The 17,804-nt window shown below is 36.8% G+C and overlaps 2 protein-coding genes across 20 annotated transcripts in view; one reads left to right on the forward strand and one right to left on the reverse strand.

The window, feature by feature from the left end:
* Positions 1-14,298, forward strand: part of BTBD10 (BTB domain containing 10) — a 116,563-nt gene extending 102,265 nt beyond the window's left edge. For all 7 annotated transcript variants that reach the window (XM_004472541.5, XM_058305711.1, XM_004472545.5 and 4 more), the window contains 3 exons: positions 1,703-1,900; positions 4,438-4,548; positions 13,180-14,298. In XM_004472541.5, the coding sequence (XP_004472598.1) occupies positions 1,703-1,900; positions 4,438-4,548; positions 13,180-13,490 (620 nt within the window). In that variant the 3' untranslated portion in view covers positions 13,491-14,298. The remainder of the gene's footprint in view (positions 1-1,702; positions 1,901-4,437; positions 4,549-13,179) is intronic.
* A 779-nt stretch (positions 14,299-15,077) lies between these two features.
* BMAL1 (basic helix-loop-helix ARNT like 1) overlaps positions 15,078-17,804 on the reverse strand; it is a 108,943-nt gene continuing 106,216 nt past the window's right edge. For all 13 annotated transcript variants that reach the window (XM_004472535.5, XM_023582806.3, XM_004472534.5 and 10 more), the window contains 2 exons: positions 16,880-16,982; positions 15,078-15,749 (listed from right to left, as the gene is read on the reverse strand). In XM_004472535.5, the coding sequence (XP_004472592.1) occupies positions 15,589-15,749; positions 16,880-16,982 (264 nt within the window). In that variant the 3' untranslated portion in view covers positions 15,078-15,588. The remainder of the gene's footprint in view (positions 15,750-16,879; positions 16,983-17,804) is intronic.

Here is a 17,804-nt window from a genome sequence, read left to right on the forward strand (position 1 = left end):
TTTCATTCAGGTTTTACTGTTTCATCCATTTCTTCTTGATTCTCTCTTCCTTTGGATCTTTTACATTCTCCTTTTAGTTCTTCTCTTAACCATCCTTTCACTTGCTCCCTGGTCTCTCATTCCTTGAATGTGGTTTTTACCTACTGTTCTGTCCTTAGCTAACCTTCTCTCTAAGAGAATCTATACACTCATCCTAAGTGATGCCATTCATGTCTGTGGCTTCAGATACACTGAGGCTTTTCAATTCTTTAACTCTAATCTTTCTTCTAAATACCAGGAGTGTGTGTTTTAGTTTATACCATTTAGCTGGACATTATCTGAGTTAGTGAGAGTAAAGTTGAGATCTCAAGCATTGGCAAAGGAGGGAAGTAGCTGACTATTCCAGGTAGCAGAAATGGTATTTGCATAGGATTTTGAGTGGAATAGAGCATGATGCGTTTAGGGAAATGAAAGGTGGCATGTGTGGCTAGAGTGGCGGGACAGAACAGGAGAAGTGGAAAGAAGACAAAATTTATTCAGTGAGAAAATATTTAATGACTGTCTACTCTGTACCAAGCACTGTTATACATTCTGGGGATGCAGTATGAACAAACTAGGCAAAACGTCCTGTTCTAATGGAACTACATCCTACTAGGAAAGACTGGCAGTAAACAAGGTAAACATAATATGTGGGTATGTTAGATAGTGATAGGTGCTGAGGAGGAAAAAAAAAGTAAGAGAGATATAGTGGCCATAGTAGCTATCACTTAGAAATGAAAATGTCAGTGAATTCTAAGCAGACATAAACAGTGAGTGCAATTGTTGAAGGAGCTTATCTGCCATATTTGAGGACAGCTGAGAGGCCATTATAGTTGAAATTGAAGTAAGATGAAATCAGTGAGAAAACAGGGGAGCTCAGTAATATAGGGCAGCTGTGGACTTTTACTCTGAGTGAGATAGCCACTGGAGGATTTTGAATAGAGGAGTGATATGATTTGTAAAGGCATTGTGTACCATTTCCTGGGGATACTTCATACAGAATTCTTTGTAGAGTTGTACAGGGCTGTAGTCATGTTCTGACTTGGCTGTTGTGTCAGAAATGGACTGAAAGGTGAATTAAGGTAGAAGCAAAAAGATCAATTAGGAAGCTTTTGCAGTGATCCAGGTAAGAGATGGTGGTGTCTTGGATCTGGGTGGAAGCAGTGAGAAATGGTCAGATTTTGGATATATTAGAAGGTAGAATTGTCAGGATTTACTTGTTGATTGAATGTGGGATGGGAAAGCAAGAAGCTTTAATTAAGGGGGGAGATTTCATGGGAACAGAAATTTAGAAACTTGATTTTAGGCATTTTAACTTTGAAATATCTGACTAGACATCAAGTGAAAATGTTAAGTGGGGCACTTGGTATATATGTCTAAAGCTGAGGAGAAAAATATGGGCTAGGTATTTATGTTAACTTGTTTTGTGACATTAGGCAAATTATTCATGGTGTGTAAAATAGAGGACTTGCTGTGTGCTTTAAATTGTCCTTCCTTGCTATAAGAGTCTACAATTCTGTGAGAATCTTTCTCTAGGAAAAGTTTTGATGACAAGAAAATAGCCACTATACTATATGTAAGGGTACCAAAATAGATGGTGGAGTTGTTAGTACTCTACTGCTGCTCTTTGTTTATCAGTCATGCTAAAAATAAAATAAAAATATTTTTGTGGGTTTCATTTCAGGTGCTTTAATGCATGAGTTATCAAATGATGGTGCTCGTAGACAATTTGAATTTTATCTGGAAGAAATGATTCTCCCTCTTATGGTAGCCAGTGCCCAAAGTGGGGAACGAGAATGTCACATAGTGGTGCTTACAGATGATGATGTGGTTGATTGGGATGAAGAGTATCCACCACAGATGGGAGAAGAGTATTCACAAAGTAAGTATCATGGCATGTTTTCTTTCTCTTGAATCATCACATATTGTGTATCTTTATAATATGGATCAAAGGACAATTTCTTAAAAAGAAAGTGCATTGAACCCTTACCTTATACCAGGAGTCAGCAAACTATGGGTGGGCTAAATCCAACCCACCCAGCCCACTGGCTATTTTGTAAATAAAGTTTTATTTACACATAGCCACACCCATTCATTTATGTATTGTCTATGGCTGCTTTTGTGCTATGGTAGCAGAGTTGAGTAATTGTAACAGAGACTGCATGACTGACAAAGACCAAAATATTTACTATCCATCCCTTTACCAAAAAAGTTTGCCCACACCTACTGTATATAGAAATAATTTGTTCTTTTTTGAGTCTCAAGATCTTGATAGATTTTTCCTTTGTATTTAGAAGCATCCTAGAGAGTAGAAGTACTTACTATTAAAAAAAAATAAACTTTTTTAAAAAGTGTATCTTTGTTTATATATAAAATGAGATATTTTAACTCACTGATTTCAAGGGTAACTTTAAGTCCTAAGGTGTTCCTTATTAAACATCATATGTACTCCTGGAGGATACAATGAGCCTTCAGAAAGCTTTGTGGTACTTAAGTTCTTTTAGGTGTTTCTGACACAAACAACATATCTTGAGCAGCAATGGCTAACTTTTTTCTTGTTTTATTTCTAAACTTTTTCAGATTAGAGCCTTTCGGGGTTTTTTGTTGTTACTGTTAGAAATGTTATATTATTTTTCGTGACACATCAAATACAGTATTTTTAATCAGTTGCATAGATTGAGAAGATCATAAAGTTGAAAGAATGACTCAAGGAACTGAATATAATAGCCTAGCATCTTAGTTTTGTACTGTAAGGACTAAGGTTTAAGTAAAAAAAAGTAAAAAAAGGAATATAGAAAGGTAAAAACCTTTTAGTTCCAGATTCTCCCACATACTTTTTTCTAAAAACAAGAGAGCAGACTCCAAATGGTGTTCTTTTTGACTTCTAAACAAGATTTTCAAAAGATTACTGTAATGCAAGTTGTGTTAGCACTTTTCATGGTTTATACTGAAGTGTTTCCTTTGCATGATGTACTTAAATGAGTGTTGTGATTCTTTTGTGGATAGTTGTAGTAACAGATATTTCTGTTTCTATAGTCTCAGGCCTAAGCTCTTTGCTATCTGTGTTTTTTAATAATAATATATGGAATAAAAAGAACAAAATTTAGGAAAAATTAAAGATTCCCCCAAATCAAAGGGAATATACTGAATTATTTTCTGTTAAGAGGATGGAAAAGCTTATAATTTGTATTTTAGTTTTCAAAAAGTTGACTCCAAGAGAGTGGAGCTAACTATGGAACATAGAAATGGTATCATAGTGATATATTATAGAAATTATAACAGACCTGATTTTTCCTTTTCAGTTGTTGAACTTTCCATTTCATAGTTTTTGTTTCTTATTGTTTTATCTTAAGCTTTGAAGCTTAAAAGGATTGAAAGTATTTTTACTTAATTTGTCTAAATATATTTCACTTTGTGTCAAGATATTTCAGCATAAAGAGGATTCATTTCAGAGATAGCCTCTTAAGCCTGATTTTAAATGAGACATTGTGACACCATCCATTCTGAGACATCAAAGAAACTTTATCTTAAAATACCAGTAATCTTGAGGATATACTAATAATCATAAATTTTCCCCATGAATAACATCTGTATACTTATTTTCCTTTTATTGGCTCTTATAAACCAGCGTGTTTGGTTTGTGAGTGTGTTTTTCTTTTTTTGATAAAACCTTTGCAGTTCACCTTTTAAGGGAGATAACTCCACCTGAAAGAGAGAAGGCGAGGAGGGTCCATCAGTCTAACTCCCTGAAGTTTCCAGCACATTTGGAAGACTCAACATGTTGTCAGTGGAATGTCTGTCCTTTGCAAAACCAGTTTGCTCTAAACAGACTAACCTGGGCAGAACATGCTCGAATCTGCCATTTTTAACATTAGTATTAAGTGGGGCTGTTCTCCTGAATGGAAATAAGTTTGTGGGGTGGGTCTTTGGCCTTTTGGGGAATTATTAATAGTTGCTCAATCCATGTGATATTAAATGTCTGTTTTGTACTCTTTGACAAGGCAGTGTTTTGTTTTTTATCTATCTAGATTAGTCTTTTTAGGCATCATAGCAGAGTTCTTCATGTTGCCTGCTTGATGATGTGATACTGATATTTTTTGGTTCTTTTATTTGAAGAAACCTGGGGAAGATCCCACTCCTCTAAATCTATATGATGTATCTTTCAGAAGGATATTCTTCCTATGGATTGGGTTACCTGATTGGTTATCAAAGCTTTTCTTGTTTCAACCTAAGTAGACATTTGCTTATACATTAACTGTACTGAATTGTTCTGTCATGTTGGCTAGTCATCCTTTGGCATCACTGCATCCATTATTTGGGCTTTTAGGACTGTCAGACCCCTTTGATGACCAAGATAAATTTAGATTCTTCTTTAAGTACTTTGATTTTAATGAAATATTTTTGTCTTTTTGTTTCCAGTTATTTATAGCACAAAACTGTATAGATTTTTCAAGTACATTGAAAACAGAGATGTGGCCAAATCAGTTTTGAAGGAGAGGGGTCTTAAGAAGATTCGATTGGGAATAGAAGGTAAGAAATCTTCACTTTCTATTAGTTTTCTTTTGAAAAACAAAATTAAAAAATTGGATTCCATTTAGAATATATTTGAGTACTTTGAGGAAAAGTCTAAAAAATAATTACTGAATGCTCATGCAATAGCCTTATAAATAAGAAAAGTCATCTTCCTTATCTGAGAAAACAGGTAGAACACCTTTAGAAATTATTTACTCCATAAGATTCCCTAGCAATGTAGGGATATGAACTTGTCTTTTCTGCCATAGTTTGTCCTAATTTGCTTTTGGCAGAACCTATGTGGTGTGTGAGAGTATGTATACATTCCCATAGAATTAGCCAGGCTCTGCCTCATTCTTGAGAGTAGGAGCAGTGACCATTGGAGCTCCTCAAAGCCCAAAAGAGCAAAAACTCCTTTCTGAAAATTCATGGAAAAGCAGTACTAGTACCTTACTGCTAGTATCTTAAGGTATGCTAATAGCTTATTTTCAAGTTAAATATAAATTGCAAAAATTATTTCATCTGATTCAAATGTATACATTTTTAGATTGCTTTTTACTTTATGGGTTAAATGAACTTTTCTATGTGGCGTGTCAGATGCATTTTTTTTTCCATGTCCTTTCCAGAAACAAAGTGTTTTTGTTATTATAACATGACATAGTATAAAGAATACAAGATGTGGAGCCAGGTTACTTGTGTTCAAATCCTAGTTCTGTGACTTTACAATTGTATAATCTTTTTTTTTTACTTTGTAAATATCTTTTTTTTTGTCTTTATTTTTTTAATATTACATTAAAAAAATACGAGGTTCCCATATACCCCTCACCCCCCTCACCCCACTCCTCCCCCCATAACAACAGTCTCCTCCATCATCATGAGACATTCATTGCATTTGGTGAATACATCTCTGAGCACCGCTGTACCTCATGGTCAGTGGTCCACATCATAGCCCACACTCTCCCATGTTCCACCCAGTGGGCCATGGGAGGACATACAATGTCCGGTAACTGTCCCTGCAGCATCACCCAGGACAACTCCAAGTCCCGAAAACACCTCCACATCTGATCTCTTCCTCCCATTCCCTACCCCCAGCAGCCACCATGGCCACTTTCTCCACACCAATGCCACATTTTCTTCGATTACTAATCACAATAGTTCATGAATAAATTAACAGTAAGTCCACTCTAATCCATACTCTATTCCTCCATCCTGTGGACCTTGGAATGGTTGTGTCCACTCCACATCTATATCAAGAGGGGGCTTAGATTCCATATGGATGCTGGATGCAATCCTGCTTTCAGTTGTAGGCACTCTTGGCTCCATGGTGTGGTGGTTGACCTTCTTCCATGTTAGATGAGTGGGGTAAGTTCAATAAACCAGAGCGTAGGAGCTGAAGTCTGTTGAGGCTCAGGGCCTGGCTATCACATGGTCACAACTGTATAATCTTAACCAAGGCACTTAAACTCCTCTGCCTGAGTGTCTTCATCTACATTGGGAGCATCGTAGTATCTATTTTATTGGGTTTATTATGGGGATAGAATAAGCTATATATTAAAAACCTTTAGAACAGGACCTGTCACATAGTAAGTACTCTCTATACGTTATGATGGTGATAATGAAAATAATGGTTTTAATGGGTTGCTGACACAATATAGGGAAGAATGACCAGAAATGGGCTCTATGCAAGAAAGGGAGGAAATCTGGGCATTAAAAAGGAGTGGAATTGGTAACTCATTAGCTTTACCAGTATTTGCCCGTCTGTCACTTTCAAACAATAGGATTTTGCAGTTCTGTAGAAATTCCTGCTACTTTAGATTGGGAGCTTGGGGAAGATATCTCTGAGGAGGACACCTTCAAGCTGAAGCCTGATGACAGAGGGGGTTCTAGGCAGAGAAAACAAGTACAAAAAATCATTGAGGTAGAAATAAGTTTAGTGTATAGTTTGATGAATAGAAAACATAGATATGGCTGGTATAGTGATTGAAGAGGAGATTTGAAGGGGTAGTTGACTTGAAAGTTGGTAGGAAAGGTAAGATAGGGTCAGAAGACAGAGTTTTATAGGTCATGGTAAGGAGTTTCCTGGCTAAGTGTCTTTAGGCAAGTCTCTCAGCCTTTCGGAGCTTCAGTTTCCCCATCTGTAAATGGGTATAATACTTATTATGTCTTAGAGAATGGTTGTGATGATCAAAAGAGATTTCCTTATATGATCTTCCTATCCTATTTTTCTTTCTTTGCATGGCTGCTACTATTCAGCCTTCAAATCCTCTGTGAAACCTTCTTGGAAACTTCCAGGAAGTTGCTCCTTATATATAGTTGCAACTTGCTATATGATACTTCTGTCTGTCCAGACATGTAATATGAGCTCCTTGTGGGAAGTTAAGGAGTATGCTGTATACTTGACATGCAGCCTCTGGTTCTCATATAGTGAAATGATTTATGCAAAAGCTATATATAAATTAGTTCTTGAAATATGAGGACTTCTTTCTCTATTATGAGGGATTAATAGAATTTATTGTTTATTTACTATGTTATAGGCATTGAGCTAAATTCATGAATGAATTTTATATGATCATAAGGGCCTGATGACAGGTATTTATTATTAATTCCATTTAAAAGTCATTTTAATAGTACATTATATACATCGTGATATTGCACTTTTAAGTATTTTAATATGCCTCTTTTAAAAACTATTTTATCATGAGCATAATTCCTTAATATTATCCTATATCAGTCTACATTAAAATCTTCTTCATGCTTGTCAAAAATGTCCCTTCTATATAGCTGGTCTATCCAAACCAGGATCTAGACGAACCCTTGCCTTGTAACTACTTATTATACTAAGTCTTTCATTTCTAGAATAGTTTCTTGTTTATGGCCCTGCCCTGCTGAAGAATCTAGGCCAGTAGAAATCCTTGCTTCTCAGTTGGCCCAATTACTTACTTGTGATGTCCTTCAGTTTATTCCTCTCTTCTGTAGTTCCTGTAAACTGTAAGTTAGATTTAAAGGCTTCGTTAGATTCAAGCTAAAAATTTTTGGCAAGAATATATCATAGATGATATGCATTTCATATTACATCCCATCAAGAGATACTCTTGTTGTTCCAAAAGTAACAATACTAAGATTCTTTGTTGATTAAGAGGGTGACAGCCTGATCCCACCGTTGTAAGATTACGTTGTTCATTGGTGTGGTATTGGAGATTGTAAGAATGTTCAGTTCCTCATTGGCCTGTAACTAATACCAGTTAGTAGTAAACCTTGCCTGAATCGAAATTGTAACATTTTTTTATTGTGTATGTGTGCCACAAACCCCTTCTCAGAATAATGCTTTTAAAAGCATAAAATAAAATATATGATTACAAAGGAAGTAAATTATAATGAAAGGCAGATATAATAGAATATTTTTAAACCGATTGCAATATAATAATATATGCTTAATGAATGCAGTACATACAAGATCTAATAACTGTCATTTTGACTTGATGTTGGTGTGAAACATAATTTGAGGTATCTGTAACAACTGTAAATCTGTATGAAAATAACTGATTTCTATTTGAATGTCATTGGTACTGCTGATATTACTGTGGACTATTACCTTCATTCATACATTCATATTGGAAGGAAATGCTGTGTTTCAGTGAAGGTAAAGAAGTAGTTTTTCCCCCTTCAAGCTTATGGATGCTTGGTCTAGTGAGAGGGAGTAGAATGCAAAATGAGAGAAGGGTTAGGATTGAATCTTAAGGAACATAGCATTTAGTAGTCAGGTAGGGGAGATTGTACTAGTAAAGGAAAGTGAGAAGGAACAGTCAGGAATCAGCTCATGATTTTTTTTTTAAGATTTGTTATTTATTTCTCTCCCCTTCCCTCCCTGCCCCCACCTGATTGTCTGCTCTCTGTGTCCATTCGCTGTGTGTTCTTCTGTGTCCGCTTATATTCTTGTCAGTGGCACTGGGAATCTGTGTCTCTTTTTGTTGTGTCATCTTGCTGCATCAGCTCTCTGTGCGGTGCCATTCCTGGGCAGGCTGCACTTTTTTTGCACTCGGTGACTCTCCTTACAGGGCGCACTCCTTGCGCACAGGGCTCCCCTATGCAGGGGACACCCCTGCATGGCATGGCACTCCTTGAGCGCATCAGCACTGCACATGGGTCAGCTCACCACACGGGTCAAGAGGCCCTGGGTTTGAACCCTGGACCTCCTATATGGTAGGTGACACTCTATCAGTTGGCCAAATCCGCTTCCCTGATTTTTTTAATATGGTATGAGGTAGGGATCTCACTTCATTTGTTTTTATGTGGATATCCAGTTTTCCCAACACCGTTTGTAGAAGAGACTATTCTTTCCCACTGTATGTACTTAGTACACTTAAATCATTTGGCCATAGATGTGTGGTTCTATTTCTGGACTTTTAGTTCTGTTTTACTAATCTATTTGTCTATCTTTGTACCAGCACCATGCTGTTTTGATTGCTATTGCTTTGTAATACAGTATGAAATCTAGATGTGTGAGTCTTCTAACCTTTTTCTTTTTCAAGATTGTTTTGGCTATTTGGAGCCCCTCGAAGTTCCATATGAATTTGAGAATGGTTTTAATTTTAATAGGGATTACATTGAATTAATTATATTGAATTATATTATTTTGACATGTTAACAATATTAACTCCAATCCATTCAAAAATTTTCAGCTCTGTTTTGTTGTTTCCAGTCGTTTTAGTTTCCAAGGCTGCTCTAGGAAATACCATAGAATGGGTTGACTTAAACAATGGGAATTTATTTTCTTAGTTTGAGGCTGGGAAAATGTCCAAATTGGGGTATCACCAAAGCAATGCTTTCTTCCCAAAAACTGTGGCATTCTAGGGCTGGCTGTCAATGATCCTTTGCTTCTCTGTCACATGACAAGGCAATGGCAGCATCTCTTGGTCTCCCCCTTTTCTTCCACGTTCTGTTGATATAGTTTCTTTCACATCCTATGGCTTTCTCTCTGTTTGAATTTCATTCTCTTATAAAGGACCCCAGTAATAGGATTAAGAGCCATCCATTTGAAGTGAGACACATCTTAACTTCATCAAAAGGTCCTACTTAAAATAGGTTGACACCCACAGAAATGTATTAAATTTAAGAACATATTTTTCTGGAATACTTATAGCTTCCAACCACCACATCATTATACAGGTCTTTTGTATCCTTAAATTTATTTCTAATTTTTTTTTTCGTTCTGATGATATTGTAAATGGCATGGTTTTCTTAATTTTCTCTTTGGATTGATCATTGCTAGTGTATGGGAACATAGTTGTTTTTTGTGTATTGATCTTGTTCCCAGCCACTTTGCTGAATTCATATATTAATTTGGACATTAATTGGCCTAGTTTCTATATTGTTCGTGTCTCAGGCAATAGGGAGGCCCAAGGAGAGGGAGAGAGACCAGAAACAGCCAGTCAATGAAGCAGTCAGAACACACACAACATTTATCGATTAACAAATAATAAATATAACAAATATAGTAATAATGAAAAAGTTTTCAGTGTTGCAGAAAGTACTAAGATGTGATAAAGAGACACAAAGTGAGCATATGCTGTTGGAAAAATGGTGCCAGTAGACTTGCTTGACACAGGGCTGCCACAAACCTTCAATTTGTAAAAAATGTAATATCTATAAAGCACAATAAAATGAGGTGTGCCTGCCTGTATTATCTAATTTTGGGGGGTACAATTATTCATAATATTCTCTGATAATCTTTTTATTTTTGTAAGATTAGTATTGACATCATTTTCCTTTCTGGTATTAGTTACTTGCATCTTTTTTGTTTTTTTCTGTCAGTCTAGCTAAAGGTTTTTTTTTTCCCCCCGAAAGACCAACTTTTTGTTTATTCTGTTGTTTTTCTATTCTCTCTTTCATTTATCTCTGCTCTAATCTTTGATTGCTTTCTATCATTCATTCTACATTTATTAGTTGGTAATGGTTTGTAAAGTAGAGCTTTGCCCTATCTCTGGAAGCTCTTTAGTTACCCATCATTTTCTATATTTTTAAGAAGGAACTAAAATTCAAGAGGATAAATAACTTACTTATGGCTTTATTAGGAATATAGCAGAGCCACTTATTGAACCCAGGCCTCTGTGATTTCAAAGCCTGTGAGCTGTTTTGAAATATTACATTAAACTGAAAAATGTTTAGAGGCAGTATACAACGTTATTTGCCTATGTACTTCAAACTTGAATAAATTGGGCTTGACTTTGGTAGGATAGTAACTAACCTGGTTATTCTACTCTTCTTCAATAAATGCTTCTAGATGTTGAAGCATTCTGTTCTTTTCCAAACTGATGTATAGACCAAAAGCCATATTTTCCCATCAAGTCTCTAATTTTTCAGCCCTGTTTTGCTTTTACAATTCTTTAATCATAATATCTGTTAAACCATTATCTATTGAATGAATAGCTTGGCAAGCCTGGAAGCCAGGCACAGGTTTTATTTTACATTAGTTAATTAATTAATGTATTTGAGGTACCAGGGCCTGGGATTGAACCTAGGACCTTGTATGTGGGAAGCTGGTGCTCAACCACTGAGCCACATTGGCTCTCCTGTGATATTGTGGTGTTTTTTTTTTCCATTTTTTTGCTTGTTGTTTTTTTGTGTTTAGGAGGCACCAGGGACTGAACCCGGGACCTCTCATGTGGGAAACAGCTGCGTAACTGCTTGAGCCACATCTGCTCCGTACTTTATCTTTAAAGGAAAAAAAAAATGTTACTCTTCAGTAAGACGGATATCCATGGAGAGATTATTGCTTGCAACTGATATATACTGATAGGTCATTCACTCATTGCTCAAATATTTACTTAACACCTACAATGTACCAGGCACGATGGTAGGCACAGGGGTATAGAGATAAAGACAGTGGTTCTGCCATATAGGAACTCACTATTTAGGTAGAAGAGTCAGACATACAAAAGGATAATTACAATTTAGTGCTGTAAGTATTATTATAATAAGAGTGCAGTGAGCATAAAAAGTAAATGCTTAACTCTGGTGGAAGTTGGGGTGGCCCCAGTAGGGGAACAGGTAGGAGAACACATGTGTAAAATCACCCAGCCATGTTTAGGGAAAAGTGATGTTTCGTGTGGCCAGTACATTTGAGAGCTGTAGGGTTAAAGAGAATATAGCGAGATAGTAGACGAGATAAAGTAGGTTAGAACCAGGTTGTGAAAAGCCTTATATACTAGGCTAAGGAGTATGGATCTTCTCTTGTAAGCACTGAACCACTGGCAATTTTTAAGCAAGGATGTAATATGATTACACTTGTCTTAGAGAGGTAATTTTGCATGGAGGACAGGTTAGAGTACAATGAGATGGAAATTTTGAAAAATTTTTAATAGTGCTGAAGGAATCAAGGACAAGGGAAGAGATGGACTTTTCTGATCTTTGGTGCTGCCCTACAGATGGAAATTGACCAGAAGTGTGAAAATGGAGAGGACATTATACCAGAGGTCTTTAGAAAGTTTTTAGCCCTGCCTACTTCTACTCTCTCCCCCATCCACACCATATACACACACACTCCACATGGCTAAATATACTATTAAGTAATAATGCCTATGTATATTCTCTTACATAATAAGCATAAATCGAGTCTCTACTATGTGAGGCCTTCCTTTTTATTTCTAACTATGGTCTAACTGTTATGGCCTAGGGGCAAAATCCAGCCCACTGCCTGATTTTGTAAATAAACTTTTATTGGAGCACAGACATGCTAAATCATATATGTATTGTCTACGATTGCTTTCACTTTATAACAGCAGAGTTGAGTAGTTGCTATAGAAGCCATAAGGCTGCCCACAAGCCTGAAATATTTGGCCCTTTATATAAAATGTTTTCCACCTCTGTTTGAAATTAGCAGTTTTTGCTACTAGGAAGATGGGAAGTGATCTGTAATAGTTTCTAAGAAGAGTTTATCATTAGAGAATTGCCTTACTAGTAAATACCTGAAAATTGTCCTTTCCAGTTGTTGCTTTTCCATGATTATTATCCAAGGGGAAGGTGTAGTTCATCAGAGAAGGTTGGTTTGGAATTGCCAATTTGAATCAACTACTTGGTTGGAAGCAGTAACATTAAAATAATATGAGGGTAAAATACTGGCTTTGCTGACTTAGGTAGGGAAGTACCTAAAATCAGTGAAGCTGGAGAGTTTTATAGCTCTTTGTCACTTAAAAAAAAAAAAGAAAGAAAGAAAAAAACAATCCTGAACAATGTAAAGATGAGCTTTAGATTTAAGGAAAGTACAAGGTTAATGTGTCAGTAAATTGCAGACCTTGAGGCCAGATAATCCCACAAGGGAAAGGGGTTCAAGGATATTAGAGCTCAAGATCGTACCAGATTATACAGCAGTGTTATTTCAGACTCACTTCTTTAACTCCCACTTTAAGAATACTTTCTGGTGATTGTAGTATGAGTAGCTGAGAGGATGGTAGAAAATTTTATAAATTACATCAGTAGGATTTCATTTTCTGGCTATTGAATTTATGACCAGGTGGATGGAGTACTGGTTTCCTTTCTTGTTTTAATTTCTGTTTGTTCAAAAACTACAGCCAAAAACTATCTGTAGGCCAGATTGGGTAAAAAATATTTTATGTGTGTACTCCTTGTTTCTAAAACTTGTCTCTCCTCCAGGTTATCCTACCTACAAAGAAAAAGTAAAGAAAAGGCCTGGGGGACGCCCAGAAGTGATTTACAACTATGTCCAAAGACCCTTCATTCGAATGTCCTGGGAGAAGGAAGAAGGAAAGAGTCGGCATGTAGACTTTCAGTGTGTAAAGAGTAAATCTATTACCAACCTTGCAGCAGCTGCTGCAGACATTCCCCAGGATCAGCTAGTAGTCATGCATCCAACTCCGCAAGTGGATGAGCTGGATATTCTTCCTATCCATCCCCCTTCTGGCAACAATGACCTCGATCCTGATGGACAGAATCCAATGTTGTGATGCTGATGTTCCTTGAAACCATAGCATGCTACTCTTCACAGTGACGTTGTACTCTCCTTATTCTGCACTGCAAGGCCACTCTTCTTCATTGTGAGATACACATAACAATGTTTAGGATATTGCAGTGTAGGCTTTTTTAAAGACCAAAGGTAGCTGAATGGTTTTTAAAATGAGTGCAACTCTAGTATCCTGAGGTTCCAGTTATATAAATGTATTTGTTTACCAGTAGGTTTATGAAGTTGGTTCTTTGTATGGAGGACAGTCCTTTTTCACGTCTAGAACTTTTCAGAAGTGGTGGAAATTGGCAGCTGGGGTACCTTGAATCTAGATTGACATTGGTCACATCCCAGGTAAAATGCAGAATATGGTTGCACTTTATAAATGGGGGTTAAGTGGAACTGCTCAAGCAATTTTTGTAGTTCTGATGCACAATATAACTTAAAACAAGTGCTTCTGTCAAAGTGTTCCTTCAGTAAGCTGTATGTAGTTTGCTGCCCACTGATGAGCTCAAAATGAATATCAGTGGGCTTATTTGAATGATTAGGATTCGATCAATGCCCATATCTTACCAGTTCAGATATCTTCAGTGCCATCTTCACCCTTTTAGACTGAGTCACATACAGGGAGTGTGAACATCAGAGGTGGTTTATTATCCAGTCTGCCTTACCCTTAATTTGTTCACAGATATTTATTTACTAATGAGTTTTTTCTTAAGTGTTATGGGATAGGAAAATGAAGTGTTTGCTCTTCATTTACTAAATGATTGTAAACTCAAGTTTTTCATCAAAATAAAATTCCATTGTTTTAATGTTTCTGACCAACTTTATAACCACCTTGATCAGATTTTTAACCTCATAATTATCAGACTTCTTATATTATTGATGTAAGCATAACTAGAAACCAAATATTAGCTCAAGGGATTCCAATTTGTTATATGTATGATGATGCAGATTCCCTACGAATTGTAAAATATACTATTAAAAATACATATATACACACACACAGTATTAACCAAAAACCAATTAGAACTGAAAAGAATGAGCATTTTCTAGTCTAACGTGATATGAAAGGTAAAATGACTTTAGATTATATAGTAATCCTTACATTTCAGAGTCAATTTCTAACACTTATTCAGTGGTTTTTCCATTAAACTGTGCTGCTCTTCTTAGCAAATTATTCATGCAAATTCTATTTTTTAAAAATATTTTGCTGCCCAATTAAGAAATCAGAAATATTTAGGTGCTTTGGGTCTGGGGTCACTTAATGTTTGAAGCCATATAACTGGGCTTAGAGTTCACTGACCAGTTTGTTTTATCTAATCTTGAATTTATAATTTCAGAGGATATGATATTTGTGTTTATGCAGTAACATCTCTGTTCTCACATAAAGCTGCAACAATTTTGAAATTAACTCTTTCAACAATACAGCTAAGCTTCAGCATGTGGAAGTTATGTAAGTTCCAGAATTGTTATGAAGGTCAGAAAGGCACTGCAAATGTTATTGACATGGATCACCTTTAAAAACCTATTACAGAAAATGGAGGTAGCATGTAAGTTTTTTCCCTAATTATTTGCAATGTGAACAGTATTTATAGAACAAGGGAAACATTTATTAAAAATATTTAACTGTCTAATACATTATACTTTAACCCATATTTATAGTAAAGGATTCTTACAAGGAAGAATAAATGACTTTATGATACAATTAGTATAAGAAATATCCACATGGGGGACTTCTTTGTAGTGTAAAAACACCATACATCTGAAATGACCATTTGCATATAAAAGCTACCAATGATGCCTCTGTGCACAATGATTAAAAAATTCAACACAAACAGAATCCAAAATATACAATTAATGCAAGCTATCCACAGCTAGCCCAATAATCAATGATGAGGAAACACTGGAGCAGGCTTAGTTCCACTTTGTCTGAAGTTACACATAGTAAGATTGACTTGTATCAATGGCTCTGAGATGGCTTTTATGAAGACAGTACATAAAAGCTATTCTCTCCTTATCCAATAATCTTCACAGACTGTAAAACTCCACCAGTAATGCACTTTGATACCATAGCTTGTTGCTAAAGCAACATGTAGTGTTTACAGTGGCCATGGCAAGTCACTAAAGTCAACAGGACCACCCAGCCCAGCATCTGCTTCCAGAAGGCTCATGATGACGGCCATTGCTGCTTCATCGTTACTGGGACTACTTGAGCCTTGGTCGTTGTCTATCATGTCTATTCCTATGTGTGGGTTCTCACCTGTGGGAAGAGAGAAAGGCTGGCCAGTGGTGAAAAATACCAAAGCATATTTAACTTTTCTAAACAAGTCCTAAGCATACTTTTTAATAAGAATGTTATATTTAACAGTAGGGTGGGAGAGGCTGCTGCTTAAAGCTGCATTGCAATATATATATATATTTAACTTTGGCTTTTTTTTTTTTTTGGAAGAACCAACTTTTTTTAAAAAGTGCTTAAAATTGGTTAACTATTAAAAGTATTTGAGTTGACCTCATTTTAATATTCTGCTATAACCCAGTTAGGGGAGAGATAAAGAAAAAAGATCTAGAAAGAAAAGTAGAGGAAAAGATAGATGGGATAGGAAGAAATACACTCTTCAACACATGGTTTTTAGTTTTGTTTTTTTTTAAGACCCATTTTTTATTCATTTCTCCCCCTCCCCCATGTCCATTCTCTGCGCGCCTCTCCATGTCCACCTGCACTCTTGTTAGCGGCATCGGGAATCTGTGTCTCTCCCTGCCGCGCCATCTTGCTGTGTCAGCTCTCCATGTGTGCGGTGCCACTCCTGGGCAGGCTGCACTTTTTTCACTCTGGGCGGCTCCTTATGGGGTGCATTCCTTGCATGTGGGGCTCCCCTACGCAGGGGACACCCCTGCGTCGCATGGCACTCCTTGCGCGCATCAGCACTGTGCATGGGCCAGCTTACTACATGGCTTAGGCCCTGGGTTTGAACCCTGGACCTCCCATGTGGTAGGCACATGCTCTATCAGTTGAGCCAAATCTGCTTCCCTCACATGGCTTTTAATACTCTCTAAAAGTGCTTCTTAGTCACCCTTCTAGGCTTTAACTGCTTTTTATTGCTAAAACTTCAGCAGTTGTGCCTCTGAAGCAGTGCCCCACATTGTGGGAGAAAGCCTGTCTAGGCTGCTGTAGCTTCCCCTTGAGGTCCAGGGACACAAACTTGGATCCCCACCAGAATTTAACCATTAAAATCAACTCTAAATTAGAGGTTTAAATTTTTAAAGCTTTACTTTGTTCTTATTAAATTTACCTAGGACTAGCTTGTTTTATACAATTCAGTTCTTAAAACTAACTTTATACAAGATGTTTTAAAGCTCATTACAATGGAAATGAATAATGATGCCACTTACCAAGAATAGAAGAACTATCAGAATATGGATAACCTGGGTTCTCCTGAGCCTGCCCTGGTAGTAGGCCACTGGAAGGAATGTCTGGGGTCCCTCCATTTAAAATCTACAAACAAAAGAGAAAAAGTCTGAAGTTTCCATTCTTAAATGGAATTTTCAGTCAGCATCATGTGCAGTGCCACCACAGAAATGAAGCATATGGGAAAGAGGAAATTGGGGGAAAGTTTCAAATGACTTCAGTTTGTAGGATTCCTAGTGGATGATTCAAACAAGGAACAGTTAGAAATGGCCATATTAAGGGAAAAACCTCACCCCCAAACTCTTGTTTTCTATTCATTCAATTCAGCCCACACAGGCAATTTAAAGGCTGAATAAAATCCCCAGAGCATTTCATTACCTTGGATCATGCTGCCCACCTGTTTCTTTAAGGCCAAGGACTAAACCTCAATGAGCCCAGCTGGGCAGTTCCCCTGCAAGGGAGTAAAACATCTTATAGCAACAGATGTTGCTGAAGAAGAAATAAGCGGGGTTGTTAAGCTGTGAAGAGACACAGCTCTAAGGAGTCACAAATTAACAACAGAACACTAAAGCCAGGGGTTCTTAACCTTTTCTGTCAGTCAGGCGAAAACCAGAGACCCCGTACTCAGTTCCCACTATACTGTGTATTATTTAATAAATGTATCATACCTGCACCAACACATTCCAAGAAGAATTTTTTTGAATTTCAGTTCAAGCTCATGGACCCCTTGTTAAGAACATTTGCACTAAAGGGGAAACGCTCATCACTAGGTATGCTACAGATGCTAACTAAAGTAATCGGTGGTTGAAGTTCTTAAGATAGGCCACTGAGGAACATTATTACCACTCCTTCCAAGCAGAACTTTAATTCTATCTCAAAGTAACCATTCCTACCCACCCTCATACCCCC

Source organism: Dasypus novemcinctus, chromosome 10 (assembly GCF_030445035.2).
Source record: "Dasypus novemcinctus isolate mDasNov1 chromosome 10, mDasNov1.1.hap2, whole genome shotgun sequence".
Lineage (NCBI taxonomy): Eukaryota > Metazoa > Chordata > Mammalia > Cingulata > Dasypodidae > Dasypus > Dasypus novemcinctus.